We start from the raw sequence: 17648 nt of genomic DNA, 5'->3' as shown, positions 1-17648 counted from the left end.
AAAATGTAATCATAATTACTTGGAGCAATTTTGACCAAACTTGGTACAAGTGTGACTTATTACATAGAAAAAGGAGAGCATTTATATGCATATAGATAATTTGGAGATAAGTAAGTATTCAGGTAAGACTGGGTAATCAATTAGTTCAAAATAAAACAGGCAGTAGTGCTGCAATTTTAGTTACAGCCAGCATACTTTGACTCTGCTGACTGTTAAAGTTGTAGACCAAATGTTGAACATTTGGTTTAATTGGATTATGATTTTTAGTTGTCTTAATGTAACTACCTGCAAACACAGTGTGAAGTGTTTGCAGTTATTTACCTGTAATCTCTTGTGTCAAGTCCCAGTTGCTCAAAAAATTTCTCAAGCTGTTCAATGGTTTTTGGCTCAGGCCTTGGAACAAGTGGAGGTGGCCCACGGGAATATCGATGACTGATGTCAGACTTCGATCGGAGAATTGGCCTGTGATGACGTTCTGCTCGCCATTCATCATCATCAAACCTGATACCAGTAATATACATCATCAAACCTGATACCAGTAATATATTCATTAGCATGTTAATGATGACAGTTGATTAACATATTACAAACTCATTAACTAGTTCTCAGCAAGAGTATGGAACCTTTAATGTGTAATTCAAAACATGTGAAAGCTTTGGCAGAGTCAGTGTGGAAATTTTTATTGAATGAAATTTATTAATAAGTAAACAATTTATATGTATCATCCTGTAAAAAAATGAGGAGAAACCTCCTGCCAAATACTTCCCACTTCTCTCAAAGATGTGTTTTACTGCTCATACAACCCATCTTCAGCCCCTTGCTTCCTCCGTGAACAGCCACCACCAAACCATGGAAAGGTGTGTAACACCATATGGTTATTCAGTGGCTGCTTTGCAACTCTTACTGTCTAAAGCCCCGCTCCCTCCAGCCTTTCAGAATTGGATAGGTGGGAAATGTTCCTTCAGCCAGTTCTTCAGTTGCCCTGTCTTGGGTGAAATAGATGATTTTGATCCCATGAATAATTTTATGTTGTACTTAAACTTCATACGCTCACAATCTGACAGATAATATTTTGCTTTTGAATGTGTTAAAGGCTTCTCATATATTAGTCCTTTTTGCATACCTAGACTTCATCCAGCTTTTATTTATTCAATAAGTTTGCAATTTTGTTTGAATGTGTGATGAAGCTTTCTGTTTGCTTTTATAGTAACTTTCTAGCATTGTTATTGGTTTATATCTTTTGTCATCATATGTTTATAGACTGTTGTTTGTCCCAGAGATTTTAAGTTGTTTTCCCCATGAGTGGCATGTCTGACTTATGGGAGAATCAAAATTACACATTTTCACTTGATTTGTCTCTTTCGATAAAAAGTAAAGAGGTGTTTAATGTATGATTGCAACATACATACAGTATTTTTTTTCTTTGTGTGTGTGTAAGCTTTGAAGACAGTTATTCATGAGTAGAGTATCCAGGCATTAGACTGAAGAGTAACTCTATTTGTTCTTATTCTTGTGCACTGTTACATATCAAACAAATAGAAATACACAACATAAATTCATCTAGGACCAAATTTGGCACAAGCACATAATTCAGAACATTGCAATAAACTTAACTGAACTTCAGTTGAGGCCACAACATTAACTGATAGAGAGCTACTCAGTGTACAAAACATTTTTTGAAAGTGTCCATAGGTATCATAGCTTCTATCATAATTGAACTGGACAATCTGATGTGCAATAGAAAGTAGTACACACAAAGAGACTTTTAAGATAGATTGTAATAATGTACCTGTGATGACTTGTCGGAGAAAGTGGTTCCTCTGGACCGCTATCACTCCAGCTACTAGCACTTGGAGGTCCCTCTACAGGTCTCCGTGTTGCTACTCTGTGATTAAAATACAAGACAGAAAAATGAGAAAAGGCAACTTTTGTTTCAAAACAAACATAAATGTCTAGTCCGAGCTCATAACACTACTGTTAGTTTAATTCTTATATTTAAAATCATGAAAACCACATGTGATACAGAGCTGCAACTTATCAAAGATCTTTGAAAAATACTGACTGACTGGTATCCAAATACTAGTCACCTACATTAGAATACAAATCTCTCAATCACAGCTGCAAACATACTTATGACTTGCTTATTTGTTTTAATAAATATAACACTAACCTTATTAAAATCTTGTAAAACACCTTAAATGTAACTGCATAGTTTATATACAGTATATACATGAATTTGACATGAAACGGATGGAAATAAAACCCATGTTCATTTGCCTATCTGTTGGGATACTTCATTTCAGATTATAAATTTAAGCATGCAGGATCATTAAAATAACAGTTACTTATTATAATTGAGAATACAGCCTGTGTAAGCCCAAGCAGAATGTGGTATTTTTATGATAGATAGTGCATTGAGGCCCTTGCTTTTCACACTGTATATTATTGACTTGGCAATATCAGTAGTAACCTCATATGTTTTTTGCAAATGGTGCTGTTATCTACTCTAAAGTATACCTGAAAAAAAAAGCTGCACAAATCTTCAGTCATATCTTGATGAGATTTCAAAGACGACAAAGACTTTAAATGGCTAGGAGTGTAATCTTGTGCTCTTCTTAAAATGAAAAAAATTTAGTATTCTATGACTACAGTCTCAGCGAATCACAATTGAAGTCAGCCAACTCATACAAATACCCAAATGTAGTTATTGGTGGGGATATAAAATGGAATGTCATTGGACTAAAAGGGTGTCCTCGTGCTACACTTGTCATTCAACAACATCTTTGCCTCTGTACTTCTGCCTAAACTGACATCTCTGCCCAACCTCTTTGCCTTTACATATGTCTGCCTGTGTCTGTATATGTGCGGATGGATACGTGTGTGTGTGCGCGAGTGTATACCTGTCCTTTTTTCCCCCTAAGGTAAGTCTTTCCACTCCCGGGATTGGAATGACTCCTTACCCTCTCCCTTAAAACCCACATCCTTCCATCTTTCCCTCTCCTTCCCTCTTTCCTGAAGAAGCAACCTTGGGTTGCAAAAGCTTGAAATTTGTGTGTGTGTCTGTGTGTTTTTATTGTGTCTATCTACCAGTGCTTCCTCGTTTGGTAAGTCACAGCATCTTTGTTGTTTATATATATTTTTCCGATGTGGAATGTTTGTTTCTATATATTTTGCTCTCTGTTGTTTTAAGAGTCATTTACCAAATACGTATTTTTCAAAGGACAGTACCATTTACAAAAATTATGATAAAATCAAAATACTTTATTTCTTACACTTATGTATAGAGGTCTAACATATATTTTTTGCAGAGAAATTCATGACCATGAGTTGACATGACCTGTATGACTTGAGATGAAATCACCCACCTGTCCATTATGTTTTACTTCAAAAAAGCAATATTACTTTTTATTCAGACTTTGTTTGAGTACTCAGCTTGTAGTTTCACATGCAATCATGACGAGGGGTCAGCTTTGGAATTAAGAAAGGGACTATCTAATGGAATCATGAACACACTCTCACATACAACCAGTCAAGAAACCTTTAGGATCAGTAGAAATGGTAGTCATGAAAATGCTTGGAAATGAATACCAATTAGTGATGTGTTGATTAACAGTCCACATAATGATATTTTACTAAGATTGTCACATCTGAAAATGACTAATGTAGATTACTGGTCTGTAATAAGTATGGACTCCATTCTCAAGCTGATCTATAAGAGGCAGCAGGTTCTTGAGCTTTCTGTGGCCCTAAGCAATCTGCATCTTTTATACTCCTCTATTTTGAATACTAAATTGATATGTTTACCCAATTAATGAGTTGTTTTTGACTGAGATCTTGTCAAAACCTTCATGAGCAGCTATGTTTTCACATTTCTGAAAAGTTACAATAATTGTTTCAATAAAATGAAGTGTGTGGACAGTGATGTAAGTTCTTGCTGTGCTATGTGACTTTGAATTACTGACCTTTCCTTGCAGTTTGGTGTTGGTGGGTGCCTTACATCATCATCAGCAGATTCTTCCTCATATGCTAAAAATAATAGATGAGGATTAGCACACCACATAACCACTAATGAAATTGAATAATATTTCATTTCTATACAGATGAAAGTATGATTGTGCAAACATTAACTTCTTTAGCTAGGAATCCATAGCTTTTTAATAATTTTGCAGTTTACTTCTTTTTTTACAGATGTTTCTACCAATCAGAAAAAAGAATATTATATAACATATTGAAAGTACACTCCTGGAAATGGAAAAAAGAACACATTGACACCGGTGTGTCAGACCCACCATACTTGCTCCGGACACTGCGAGAGGGCTGTACAAGCAATGATCACACGCACGGCACAGCGGACACACCAGGAACCGCGGTGTTGGCCGTCAAATGGCGCTAGCTGCGCAGCATTTGTGCACCGCCGCCGTCAGTGTCAGCCAGTTTGCCGTGGCATACGGAGCTCCATCGCAGTCTTTAACACTGGTAGCATGCCGCGACAGCGTGGACGTGAACCGTATGTGCAGTTGACGGACTTTGAGCGAGGGCGTATAGTGGGCATGCGGGAGGCCGGGTGGACGTACCGCCGAATTGCTCAACACGTGGGGCGTGAGGTCTCCACAGTACATCGATGTTGTCGCCAGTGGTCGGCGGAAGGTGCACATGCCCGTCGACCTGGGACCGGACCGCAGCGACGCACGGATGCACGCCAAGACCGTAGGATCCTACGCAGTGCCGTAGGGGACCGCACCGCCACTTCCCAGCAAATTAGGGACACTGTTGCTCCTGGGGTATCGGCGAGGACCATTCGCAACCGTCTCCATGAAGCTGGGCTACGGTCCCGCACACCGTTAGGCCGTCTTCCGCTCACGCCCCAACATCGTGCAGCCCGCCTCCAGTGGTGTCGCGACAGGCGTGAATGGAGGGACGAATGGAGACGTGTCGTCTTCAGCGACGAGAGTCGCTTCTGCCTTGGTGCCAATGATGGTCGTATGCGTGTTTGGCGCCGTGCAGGTGAGCGCCACAATCAGGACTGCATACGACCGAGGCACACAGGGCCAACAACCGGCATCATGGTGTGGGGAGCGATCTCCTACACTGGCCGTACACCACTGGTGATCGTCGAGGGGACACTGAATAGTGCACGGTACATCCAAACCGTCATCGAACCCATCGTTCTACCATTCCTAGACCGGCAAGGGAACTTGCTGTTCCAACAGGACAATGCACGTCCGCATGTATCCCGTGCCACCCAACGTGCTCTAGAAGGTGTAAGTCAACTACCCTGGCCAGCAAGATCTCCGGATCTGTCCCCCATTGAGCATGTTTGGGACTGGATGAAGCGTCGTCTCACGCGGTCTGCACGTCGAGCACAAACGCTGGTCCAACTGAGGCGCCAGGTGGAAATGGCATGGCAAGCCGTTCCACAGGACTACATCCAGCATCTCTACGATCGTCTCCATGGGAGAATAGCAGCCTGCATTGCTGCGAAAGGTGGATATACACTGTACTAGTGCCGACATTGCTCTGTTGCCTGTGTCTATGTGCCTGTGGTTCTGTCAGTGTGATCATGTGATGTATCTGACCCCAGGAATGTGTCAATAAAGTTTCCCCTTCCTGGGACAATGAATTCACGGTGTTCTTATTTCAATTTCCAGGAGTGTATATTTAGCATTCCAGTTAGTAAGTATGACTGATTTAGTACAAATGTATTCTCTCTCTCTCTCTCTCTCTCTCTCTCTCTCTCTCTCTGTCTCTCTCTCTCTCTCTCTCACACACACACACACACACACTCTCTCTCTGTCCTTTTCATGTACATATTCCATTCTTTGTTTTTCAGTGCAGTTCTTCCCTTTCCAGTCTTAATGATACATGTTTTATATGGCAACACAGCACACACACATAATGAACCCCCATTGGCACCATCCTTCATAAAATGTATGAAACTCTACTTACACCAAGCAAGCTCCTGATGGAATGGTACCAGTTATAGTTTTTCTTCGTCCTAGGTACACAGATGCACTTCCTTATGGCACTCAGTTTCTCTAAATATATGAGCATGGTCCTTGGACAAGATTTTTTCATTTACTCTGAGAAGATTAAATCTCAGAATTTCAAAATTAATCTTTCATATGATGTGTGATACTCTTCTGTATTTTCACTTATTGAATTTGTGAGTTTTCTATATAGAATTTTGCTGATAGCACAAACTCACTTCAAATCATGCTGAACTACTTCAGCAGCTTTGATCTGTTATGTACTCTGCAGAGAACATTTTCTTTGGGTTCATCAGTCATCTGACAGGTTTGATGTGACATCTCGGAGTAGCACCTAGTCATTCATTCATTCATTCACTGTATTTCATAGATCCTATCAAGCAGGAGAACCTTCAGAGATGTGGAATATGTCAAGGTATACATTTAACATAAGACAATAACATCATAGAAACTTAATCTGTACACAGTATTAACAGTAATCCATCATTATACTGCTTAATGTTATTCACACTTATTAACTCTAAATTTAATTGAGAAATTGTTAAGAAAGCTGCTACTTTGAGAAAAGCTGCTACCTCCTCAGAAACTCCCCATTTGTTTGTTGTATTTGTTCCAGTCTCTGTATGATAATCTGATAGCTTAACACATGTCCTATCATCCTATCCCTACTTTTGGTTAGTGTTTTATTATATTCCTTTTGTTATCAGTTCTACAGATGAGCTCCGGTTATATTACCATTCCATGTAATTTTAAACAACCTTCTTTAACACCACATCTCAAATGTTTTGATTGTTGTTTTTATTGTGTTCCCACACTCTGTGATTTACTTTCATACTACACTATGCTCCGCACACATAATCTCAGAAATTTCTTTCTCTAACTGAGGCCTAGATGTGATACTGGTAGACCTTTTTTTGAGAAGGAATGCTTGATAACCAAACATCTTGCAGAAACTCCTTTTGGCTCCAGGGATTTTTACACTCCAATTCTAATACATAGAAACCCTAAAATTGTTGTCAATAACAAGAGTGAATTTAGTATGAACTCAGAAATTCACAACCACAATACTAAAAACAGATGCAATTTCCCTATAGACTATGCATCCCACAACAGAGTTCAGAATACCATTTTATACTGTGGTGTGAAAGTCTAACAGGTCAGCAGTGGACATTAGGAGGGAAACTGAAACTCACCAAATATACAATATATCTGAATATTTGGACCCAGAAAAGTAAATTCTTCCTAACACTAATATTTGTATCAGACAGATACTGATTTTGTTAGTTAAAATGCTTTGTTTGAAGTAATAGATAATAATGGCAACCAAGTGGATAGAAAGATGAACTTTTTTTTTTTTGTCAAATTAGTTGTTGTTCTAACATAGCAAGATATCAGTTTCAAGTGAGTGTCACTAGTCATAAACGACTGTTACTTTTTTTTTACTGAAGTAGCCAGCAATGGTTCCTTGAGCCTCTTAATGTATAACTTGACTCGCTCCACATTCTTGAAGGCCTTCCTTCATTATAGGATTTACAGAGCATGATATGTCAATGACTGAATGAATGAATGCATCTCTTTGTATGTTTTAGTCTACCTTTTGTTTCCTTCTCTCTTTGTTTATTGTGTAATTTTTGCTCCCAGAATTTCATTATGTTTACTTTATAGTCATCAGATTTTGTGTCAGGTTTGCTGCTAATCTCATTTCTGCTGCTCCTCAATACTTTCAGCTTTCTTTGATTTACATTCCATCCAAATTCTGTGCTTGGTGGGTAATCAAAGCAATTCAGCAGGTCCTGCAGTTCTTCTCCACTTTCACAAAAGATTGCAATATCTGCAAATCCTACTGGTATCCTTTCACCCCGTGTTTTAATCCGATTTCTAATTGTTTCTTTAATTTTGTTCATTGTTTTATGTTCTTATCTGAAAATAGAAGAATACAGGAGAAAGACTGCCTAGCTGCTTTACACTGTTTTTAATCTATTGGTCTTCCTTCTTATTGTTCCCTCTTGTCCCCATTTGCCTAAGGATTTCAAACTTATGGCACCACTTTAGAATGTCGACTACTTTCCCTGAGTTGTTGAATTGCTTGTAAGTATCTTGATTTTGACTAAGCCTTATTACATTTATCAATCATTATGTCAGAACTGCCTTTCTAGTGCCTTTATCTTTTCTGAAGCAAAACTAATTAACATTTGGCAGATGCTAAATTTTTGGGCTATTTTGTTAATTACTTCTATAGAACCTTAAACGTCTCTATTCTATCCTCACCTTTTGTAGGTGAAGAGTATTAATCCTAGAGATGCCTTTGAAGTTTCAAGGTCACTTTTTTTGTGATGTGCTTTAATACATATTATATCTTACACCACTAAAATCAAATTTATTGCAGATCTGCAGTGTCTTTCATATGAAAATCTACAAAACAGAAAATTTATTCGACCAAAACCTAGTACCATGAAGATTATTGATTTGTAATTATTTAACACATTTGTTGGCACTAAAAGTGTTAAGAAATAACAGTGCAGTAAAATCTGATACAACTCACAGTTATTTTTTTTAATGCTGTTCCTGGAAGGTGAACTGTGTCTTGAACTGTTCCTTTGACCTTGATTTCGACCACCAGATGAAGTAGTACTCATAGCAGAACCCATAGACTGAGTTCTTGTGCAGCATCTGTATAACATTGTGTTCATTTTATTAATATGGTTAGTAATTATTGTGCCCACAACTACAGAAATTTTTTTTATGACTGATACCACTACCACTGCTATCAAACTTGTTTCAGACTGTAACAATGGCTGAAACAGTACCCATATGAAATGGCAGAGGAGAATAGCAGGTAGGAGGCCTAGTTGTTGGTATATGAAAAAAAGATCTGAGTAGCTGAAAAAAGTTGTCTGTAAGAGGAGTAGGATGGCTGCAAACAAAGAATACTGATGTCTAAAATGTTAAATGCTCATTCATAATACATAGGGAGTTGGAAACTGTCTTTGATGATTATGTAATTTGTAAGTGACAATGTCAAAGCTGTTGTCTTAGTTATTGGAATAAAGGCAAAAGTGCTGTTACTGTAATTACAGGATGAGCACTGATTTAAGCCAAGATGGAGTGAGTATTTTTGTCATAACATCCTGCAGGCAATACTTCTTGACTCAATGGGTCAAGAAGTTAATGTCTTACATTACTTTAAATCCATTCAAACTGTCATACTGAACATGTTCTCTTCAAAAATTACACCACATATATTTCAAATCACCTCAACTTTTTTTAAAAAAATGTATGTAGCAGTCCATGGTGTAAGGCATTGCAATAATTAGTGCAAAAATAAAATATAAATATTAGTGTAAGTATTTTAAAGTCTCTGAAAGTAATTAAATATGTTATGTAAAGTAATGTAATTATGCAAAATTAATATTTGTAATTTTAAATTTAAAGGAAAATCTCCTATGCATCTCCTTTTAAAATAACTTCATTTTGATGAGTTAATGAAGTATGAAATTTATTAAAGGGTGTATGTTCAATCTAATTTGTGAACTTACAATAATGAGAAATTTGTGTTTTAATCATAAAATGAGGTAATAAACTTCCGTATGGTGCTGTTTGTGATATGTGGGATGCCCAAGATATGGTTGCTTTTTTTTAAATTTTAATGTGCACATCTAGTTCTGTAGAACCAAATTGAGAGGCAAATCTTCATGGTCATGGAACATCTCTGTGCATGAAATTACAACAAAAAATAGCAAAAGATAAAATAAAATGTTTATGAATCCTAAAAAGATGACAATCCGTGAGTTTATATAAACACCATCAACAATATAACACAGGATTCAGCTTAATTTTTCAAGGAACTCCTCAACAGAATAGAAAGAAAGCTCCAAGAGGAAACTATGCAGTTTACATTTGAAAGTGCATGGATTACTGCTAAGATTTTTAGATTCCTGTGGTAGCTTATTGAATATGGATGCAGCAGAATAGTGCATGCCTTTCTGCACAAGAGTCAAGGAGGTGATTACCTATCTTTTCTAGGTCACCACCTACATAATACTCCCTGTTCCTATCAAGACCATTTCCAGCTCCACTCACAATCATTATCTGATCCTCTTTCATAAAATTCCTGAATAATTCTGCTATGTTTACAGTCTCCTGAACCAACCCTGCACTAGGCTTCACAATGTTGATGACTTGGTATTCACTCCCGAACACTCCCTGCAATTCCTGGCCTACACCTCTGTCTGTATAGAAGTCAGAAATATGTACAAGGAGAACACAACCTGCTAAATTAATTTAATAACAAGGATAACAAATTATATGGATATATGAAACAGTGTATAAAAAGAAAATTCAGAAATAAAACTCAAATTGGAAATGAGGCACTCAAATAAAATAAAAATAGCCTACTTCTCAAAACATAAGCATCGAGGATAGATAACAATGAAAAATATACATAAAATATTTGAGAATAAACTCTTAAAAGAACTTGCATTGTTTGATTACATCTTCAGAGTATGGTTTATTAGCTGAATTTCATAATTTGTTTCCACATGAGTGGGAAATGATAGAGATTATGCCAGAAAGCAAGATTTTGTGTGGGACTGGAAATGTAACAGGCTATTAATTAACTTCCCAAGTGTACTCAAATAATTAATTACTTCTTTAGCTTGCTACTAACTGGAGTTTCTCACTTACAGCTACTTAGAAATTAATGGAATTTTGAACTACTTACTACCCACAATTCCTCACAGCTCAACCATGTTAACAGCACAGTGAATCAGCTACAGTAAACAGTCTTATGCTGTGGCAACTTATCATGAAAATAGTTAATAAGATAGTGAGAGGATGTTTGAGACATTTCAATGTCTTTTTAATGTCAAATTATTATCAGCTGTTTAGTGAGTGCAAAAATGCAATTTATTAGGTGTAGATCTATCAACACTTCAGTCTGTTCATGCTGTACATTGTATTAGTTATGGGATACCCCAGAAGTAACAATATAATCAGTACAAATATTGTTTTATGGAGACAATTACTACTAACAGCATACAGTCAAATTGAATTTAATTGTTTCATTTGGCTACCTTTTTTCGCTAAATGGAAATCATGATGGTAATGAAAGAAAGTTAATTAACAGTACATCTAATTACATAACAGTTTATTACCATTTGTTTCTGGGAAAAATAAATGAGAGGAACATATAATCTACTACTGCACAAATAATAATGATGCTCAATGAAATAAAGAGACAGTGTGCTGTATTTTGAAACTGATGTCTTTTACTTAATTCATAATGAATATTAATACTACCAGAAAATATGTAATTATGCATGAATTTAAGAGCAACCAAAGTGATAGCCACTTATCCTGATCTCCCATTCTTGAAGTAAATATTTTTGTCAGTTTTTCTAAACTGGTGTAACCATTCTCATTTTTTATGTAATTTTATTTCTTATGTGCACAGGTCTTGGAATTAATTTGCAATGCATACACACTTTCAAGGATGAAGCTCTGTAACATGGTTCATCAGTAAAAAAACTACAACCCACTATGAAGATTTAACAATTACAGTATACCAGTAAACCCCAGATACTTTAAATAATCAAACTCTCTTGTATAAACCAGCTTCAAATGTCACATACCTTTACAAATAAGCTACTGTGTTATATATTTGAAATAAGTACATAAGCAAGGAAAAAATCTGGAAAAGGTGAAATTATGCTTAAAGTTTTTTGGAACTCGAAAAGTGTTTTCATTATGAAACACTGGATGGATATAGTCTGGGTCGCTTGCACTCCACTTTAAGCAAAAGCCAGTTTTTCATACACCTCAAATTTTATGAAGATGTATCTCCTGAAATATGTGTTATACAATGATATAATTTTGCAGGTACTTTTAGAAGAATATGTGGATACTGTCTGCAAACTGCATTACAAAAAGAGTTTGTAATAAAGAAGTAATAAATTAAAACGTCATGTCTGACGCTCAAGTTTTACTTCATGAACAGTGCTAAATGTAGTAGCCAAGAAACTTTTTCCTTTCATCATTTGGGAGTGGGAGATGTGGTTGTCAGTGACAAAAAATTTCGTAAAGGTTTGAAATTATGTTCATAGTTTGCTGCGAATTGCTAAGTGCTCTCATTCTCAAATACTGGATGATAAAAAAAATAAAGTCTGGGTATTTGCACACACTCAGTTTCGCTGCCTTAGGACAGACACATAGTATCTAACCATGATATCTGTCATACTGTGTTAAAATTAATGATATGAATATAACAGAGGGAAACATTCCACGTGGAAAAATATATCTAAAAAGAAAGATGATGAGACTTACCAAACAAAAGCGCTGGCAGGTCGATAGACACACAAACAAACACAAATATACACACAAAATTCAAGCTTTCGCAACAAACTGTTGCCTCATCAGGAAAGAGGGAAGGAGAGGGAAAGACGAAAGGATGTGGGTTTTAGGGGAGAGGGTAAGGAGTCATTCCAATCCCGGGAGCGGAAAGACTTACCTTAGGGGGAAAAAAGGACAGGTATACACTCGCACACATATGTGTGCGAGTGTATACCTGTCCTTTTTTCCCCCTAAGGTAAGTCTTTCCGCTCCCGGGATTGGAATGACTCCTTACCCTCTCCCCTAAAACCCACATCCTTTCGTCTTTCCCTCTCCTTCCCTCTTTCCTGATGAGGCAACAGTTTGTTGCGAAAGCTTGAATTTTGTGTGTATATTTGTGTTTGTTTGTGTGTCTATCGACCTGCCAGCGCTTTTGTTTGGTAAGTCTCATCATCTTTCTTTTTAGATATACTGTGTTAAAATTTTGCCATAAGATTATATCTCTTAATGTGTAGATTATAACAGCATTTAAAAATTTAAAATTCAGTTAAAAACAAAGCAAAATACTGAAAATAACATTTTTGTTGCCCTGGAAGCCATTAGATAGGCAACCTGAAACTGGTACATGGTTCTGGGATAGTTGCTTAGTAATACAGATAATGGCCCTTTCATTAGTATTAATATTATTGGAGCTCTGTTGTTTTCCATTGTTTGAATTTTGCTTCAGTTTCAAAAAGATTGCTTTTGCACATTTGTGTTCGCTTGGTGCCTCTGCAATGCTGTTTGAGTTTATGAGGAATATCAAGTGGACTGAGGCGTGAATGGGAATTTGGATTGAGCAGGAAGGTGTGCTAGGGTAGTCCATGGCAGTTGTGCACAATCCCTGTGCCAGGGTGATGTAGTGGTTACCACACCTGCGTAATCCGCAGGAGACCTGGGTTTGGTGTAAATTTTTATTCATCATTTCAGTCTGCATATGTGTATTTGTGTTTTGTAATTATTGATTGTTTCATTGCTTTCTTTGTTTCTTAACTCTATATTTCTACTTTATAGTGATTTACAAATTATAGGTGTAGATATAAAACATTTGTCTGCATAATGTATTTTGGAATAGTTTTCGCTTTCTTTCTCTGATGTCATTGGGCCATGAACTTCCTCTTGCTGTTGGCTTAAGAGCTAGATTTCTTTACATTTTCACATATGTTTGCCCTTATAGATATTACACACTTGCAGCAGTACCATACTGCAGCCATATGAAACAGCATGGATTGGTACTTACCACATAGAGGAGGCATTGAGCAGCAGACAGGCACATTGAGAGAGGATAGTTAGGTGTTATCAACTATTGTATAGAATCCTTCTTCAGATGTAGACAAACATACACACACAACTTACACACAAATGGCCACTGTCGTGTTTTCTTCTACATCTGAAAGAGGGCTCTTTTCTGATAGCTTACAGTACCTAACAGTCTTCTCTCAGTGTACCTGTCCACTACTCACCTCTGTGTGATGAGTAGCAATCTATTCTATTTCATGTTGCTGTTATTCCATCCTAGATTTTCCAATGTTTGTCATTACATTTTGTGACAGATTAGAATTGCAAGCATTATTATATAAAATGAATCACCTTGTTGAGTGTCTGCTGCTAGATCCAGAGCTGGTGGCATGTGGCTGAGGATGTACTGGAGTCTGTGAATGTTGTGTGCCACCAGTAGTATTTGCAGCCTGATGCAGATCTGGAAGGGACTTATGATGTCTGCTGCAGCCAGATGTTCTGCAAGACAGAGAGTGCTCGTCCCCGGCAACCTGTAGTCAGTAAATATAAAAAATTAATACCCAAGATGCAAAGAAATAAAGAGATTTGATACCAGTATGTATTAATTTGTATGTGGATATACATATTAAAACATCAAAGATTTTAAATAATTTGCTAGGTTTGGGAGGACTGAGATTCAAATCACTGTCAGTCACACCAGAATAAAATTTTCCGTTGTTTACTGAATTGAAGTATAGTCACTTTGAAAAATACATGACTATTTTCCTTCCTCATCTTTGTCTTATCCAAGTTTACACTGTGCCTCTAATGACCTTTTTGGTAACGGAATATTATACCCTAAACCTTCCTTCTTGCTGAAGAAAATGCACCAAACTCATTCATTCATGCACCATCTTCCATAAATCATATATTAACTGCCAGAAGCAACCACTGCAGGCTTTTCTGTAAAGCAGCCAAATATGATTAGTGTTAATCCATTCATAATACAATGTTGATCAAAAATCTGAGTTCGAAGCCAGTGCACTCCTGTGTGCTGGAGCACCATCATGCACGAACCACATGTTCAGGCAGGCACTGGTTCAGTGTGACATCATTATGTACATCTGGAAGTATAGTCTGCAGAAACCGCATGTACTGCTGTCCTGTTAGTCTCTGTTGTAGGAAGTGTGTTCCAATTATGCAGTCTCTGAGCAGTCCCGCCCAGATGTTCGATGCATAATGTTACTGATTTTGTGATACTTGTGTTGCATTTGGACTGACATTGGCCCAAATGTGATGGTTATAGTAGTGAAAAATACTGTCACAGGTAAATCCAGCCAACTGTGAATAGAATACTGCTTACAAACAGGGGATTCAGGGTACATTGTTTTTGCACCAATTGGCAGAAATTCTCTCTAGGAGGGAAGCCTGCATTGTTGCGGGCTTTCACTCGGTGAAAATGATATAGATAGAGTACTTGCTGATACAAAATCTGCTATACACTGCTATGACTCAGGACATGCTCATGGGTACCAATCCTCCTTGTTGAAGCACTCAGACGTTCATGTACAATGCGTAACACTCTTTCCTCAACATTGTGTGTTATGGATCTGGGTTTACCTTCTCGTATACGGTGTACGAAACTCCCGATTTCTCTAAAACACTGATGTAACCGGCTAACTGTATGCCTGTCGGGCTGCTGCAGAGAGGAAAAGCTCCTTCATATACTTGTGCAGCCTCAAGGGCACAGCCATTCACTTTGCCATGCATGAAGTGCATGTCAGCATACTCCTCATTGATTGGTGTAACCTCTGTCCATGGTGCCTTCGAATTCATAGGTCCATGGAGGGGGAAAAGGAAGTAGCTGTGCATGCATAAACAAACAGATCAGATAGTCGATCCCAAACCTTGAGATCCAGGGATCTTTCCTCCCCCCCCCCCCCCCCAGTTGGTTCCCAACTCGAATTAATGCGATACCTTGGCAACAGTTGTTTTACGGGCCCATGTATATTGGAGCTTTATAGCTACTTTTGTCCTGTACTTTCCATGTGTGAAATATTGACCATCACTTCTAAAACACCCTATATCAATTATGCATTGTTATAGAGTCTCCAGTCTAATATGCACAGTACCATGCAGCCACATTTACACTATGCATTGAAAATGATTTCCATTTGCCTCAACACATGCATGTACACACTGCGTTGCATGTTCTGTCTCACATGTTCACATCAGCCATGCTGCATCTGAACGGTGTCAAAGACAGCATGAATATGCTGCTCCAGTGGCTCCACACCTGTAACGGGCTCTGCATGCACAGTACTTTTGACATGGCCCCATAATCAGAAATCGTATGGGTTGAGATATGGTGAACAAGCAGGCCATGCAAGTCAACCCCCTTACTTGATCCATCGACCAGGGAAGACACGATTGAGATGCATCCGCCTATTACCAGTGAAGGGGGCTGGAGCACAATCATGTAACAGCCACATAACCCTATGAATCAGCAATGGCACTTCTTCAAGCAGGGGAGGCAAAGTACTTGCAAGAAACACCGTTAATTGCGACCTACTATGCAATGTTGGAGGAGGACTGGTCCTAAAATACAGTCACCAATTATGGCGGCCCACAAATTACGGCTGCACCGATGTTGATGATTCACTGTCACCATACCATAGGGGTTCTGCATACTATCCTACTGACTGACTGTTAGGAAAGTTGACGATATCACTCCATGTAAAGAAGGCCTCATCTGTGATTAAGATGGATGACACAAATCCCAGAATTGTGGTTGCCTGGTGAAGAAACCAGTGACAAAACTGCTCCCAATGTGGAAAGTCTGTCACTAGTAAACCCTGCACACACTAAGTGATAAGGGTAGTAACAATTGTCATGAAGAATGTTCCACATGGTCATCTGACTTACCCTGTACTGGCAGGCCAACTGCCCGGTACTGACACGGAGGTCACCTTCCGCAGTGTTTATCACATTTTCCTCAAAGTCTGGTGTCCGAACATTTGGGGTACATCCTTCCTGAAATGACCCTGTCTCAGACAAATGGCAAAACACTGTTGCAAATGTTGATCGCTGTGGCTGTTGTTGGTGGGGATAGGTCTCCTGTTACAACCTTGCTGCCTGCTGCACAATTCCATTTGCCTTTCCGTAAGTAAACACCATGTCAGGAAGTTCTTGATTTGAATATGGAACCATTGTGTACAATTTTGCATCACATCCACTACAAGGTGAGTCAACAAGAGACGGGAATTGGACACAACATTACCAATTACTATGAGGAGAGGGCATTAGGGTATAACATATGAGGAACAGCACTACCCTCTAGAAGGAAGCTGTGCATACTGTAACTATGGCTGCATGGTACAGCGCCTGTTAGACCACTGTCTAGTATGATTAAATAAATGGCCTCCAGCATGGAAACCATACTTTTCTCGAGATAAGCTCATTAGACCTTTTTTATCCCATATCCTCTCATTGATCAATCCCATGAGTTTGTACAAAAGAGAGAGAGAGAGAGAGAGAGAGAGAGAGAGAGAGAGAAACTTAGCATAGAACACTTATCAGCTGTTTATATACTGGTAAGGTTAAAACCTGTTTATTAAAAACATTAATGTGTTGATCGTAATTTATATCCCTGCGTCAAAACACACTAATAACGTATAGAAGCAATGGCTAATAAGATAGTTTGTTACTTAAGTTGTGAATATTTGAAGATTTCTTATTTCCTGCCTGGTGTCTGCTGGCAATTCTGTTACTGACTTTTACTTCAGAATAAAAAGCTCATTCTGAATACTGGTTAGATACGCATATTCTATACGGAAATTCCTTTTACTTTTAGTATTGTGATTGCGAACTTCACAACACATCCTAAATTCACTCTTATTGATAACCACAAATCCTACTTGGTTGTAAAAGTGTTGGCACATAAGTATAAAAATCCAAAGTCCTGAAGAGGCTTCTGTAGGAGTTTAATTTTCAACTTTATTTAATATTCTTACTGCACACTTCTGTAAAATAACTATTTTTTTTTACTTACCTGCATTTCCTGAGAAGGATAGTCTT

General features: G+C 37.9%; 1 protein-coding gene across 1 annotated transcript in view; it reads right to left on the bottom strand.

Moving 5' to 3' along the window:
- Positions 1-17648, bottom strand: part of LOC126194870 (protein FAM110B) — a 518773-nt gene that overhangs the window by 9113 nt on the left and 492012 nt on the right. The window contains exons 4-8 of the mRNA XM_049933214.1: positions 13944-14122; positions 8530-8657; positions 3963-4026; positions 1790-1885; positions 322-501 (exon numbers count right to left, since the gene is read on the bottom strand). Coding sequence (XP_049789171.1) covers positions 322-501; positions 1790-1885; positions 3963-4026; positions 8530-8657; positions 13944-14122 — 647 coding nt within the window. The remainder of the gene's footprint in view (positions 1-321; positions 502-1789; positions 1886-3962; positions 4027-8529; positions 8658-13943; positions 14123-17648) is intronic.

Source organism: Schistocerca nitens, chromosome 7 (assembly GCF_023898315.1).
Source record: "Schistocerca nitens isolate TAMUIC-IGC-003100 chromosome 7, iqSchNite1.1, whole genome shotgun sequence".
Lineage (NCBI taxonomy): Eukaryota > Metazoa > Arthropoda > Insecta > Orthoptera > Acrididae > Schistocerca > Schistocerca nitens.
The sequence above is the reverse complement of the archived record's forward strand: the minus strand, read 5'-3'. Positions and strand labels throughout refer to the sequence as shown.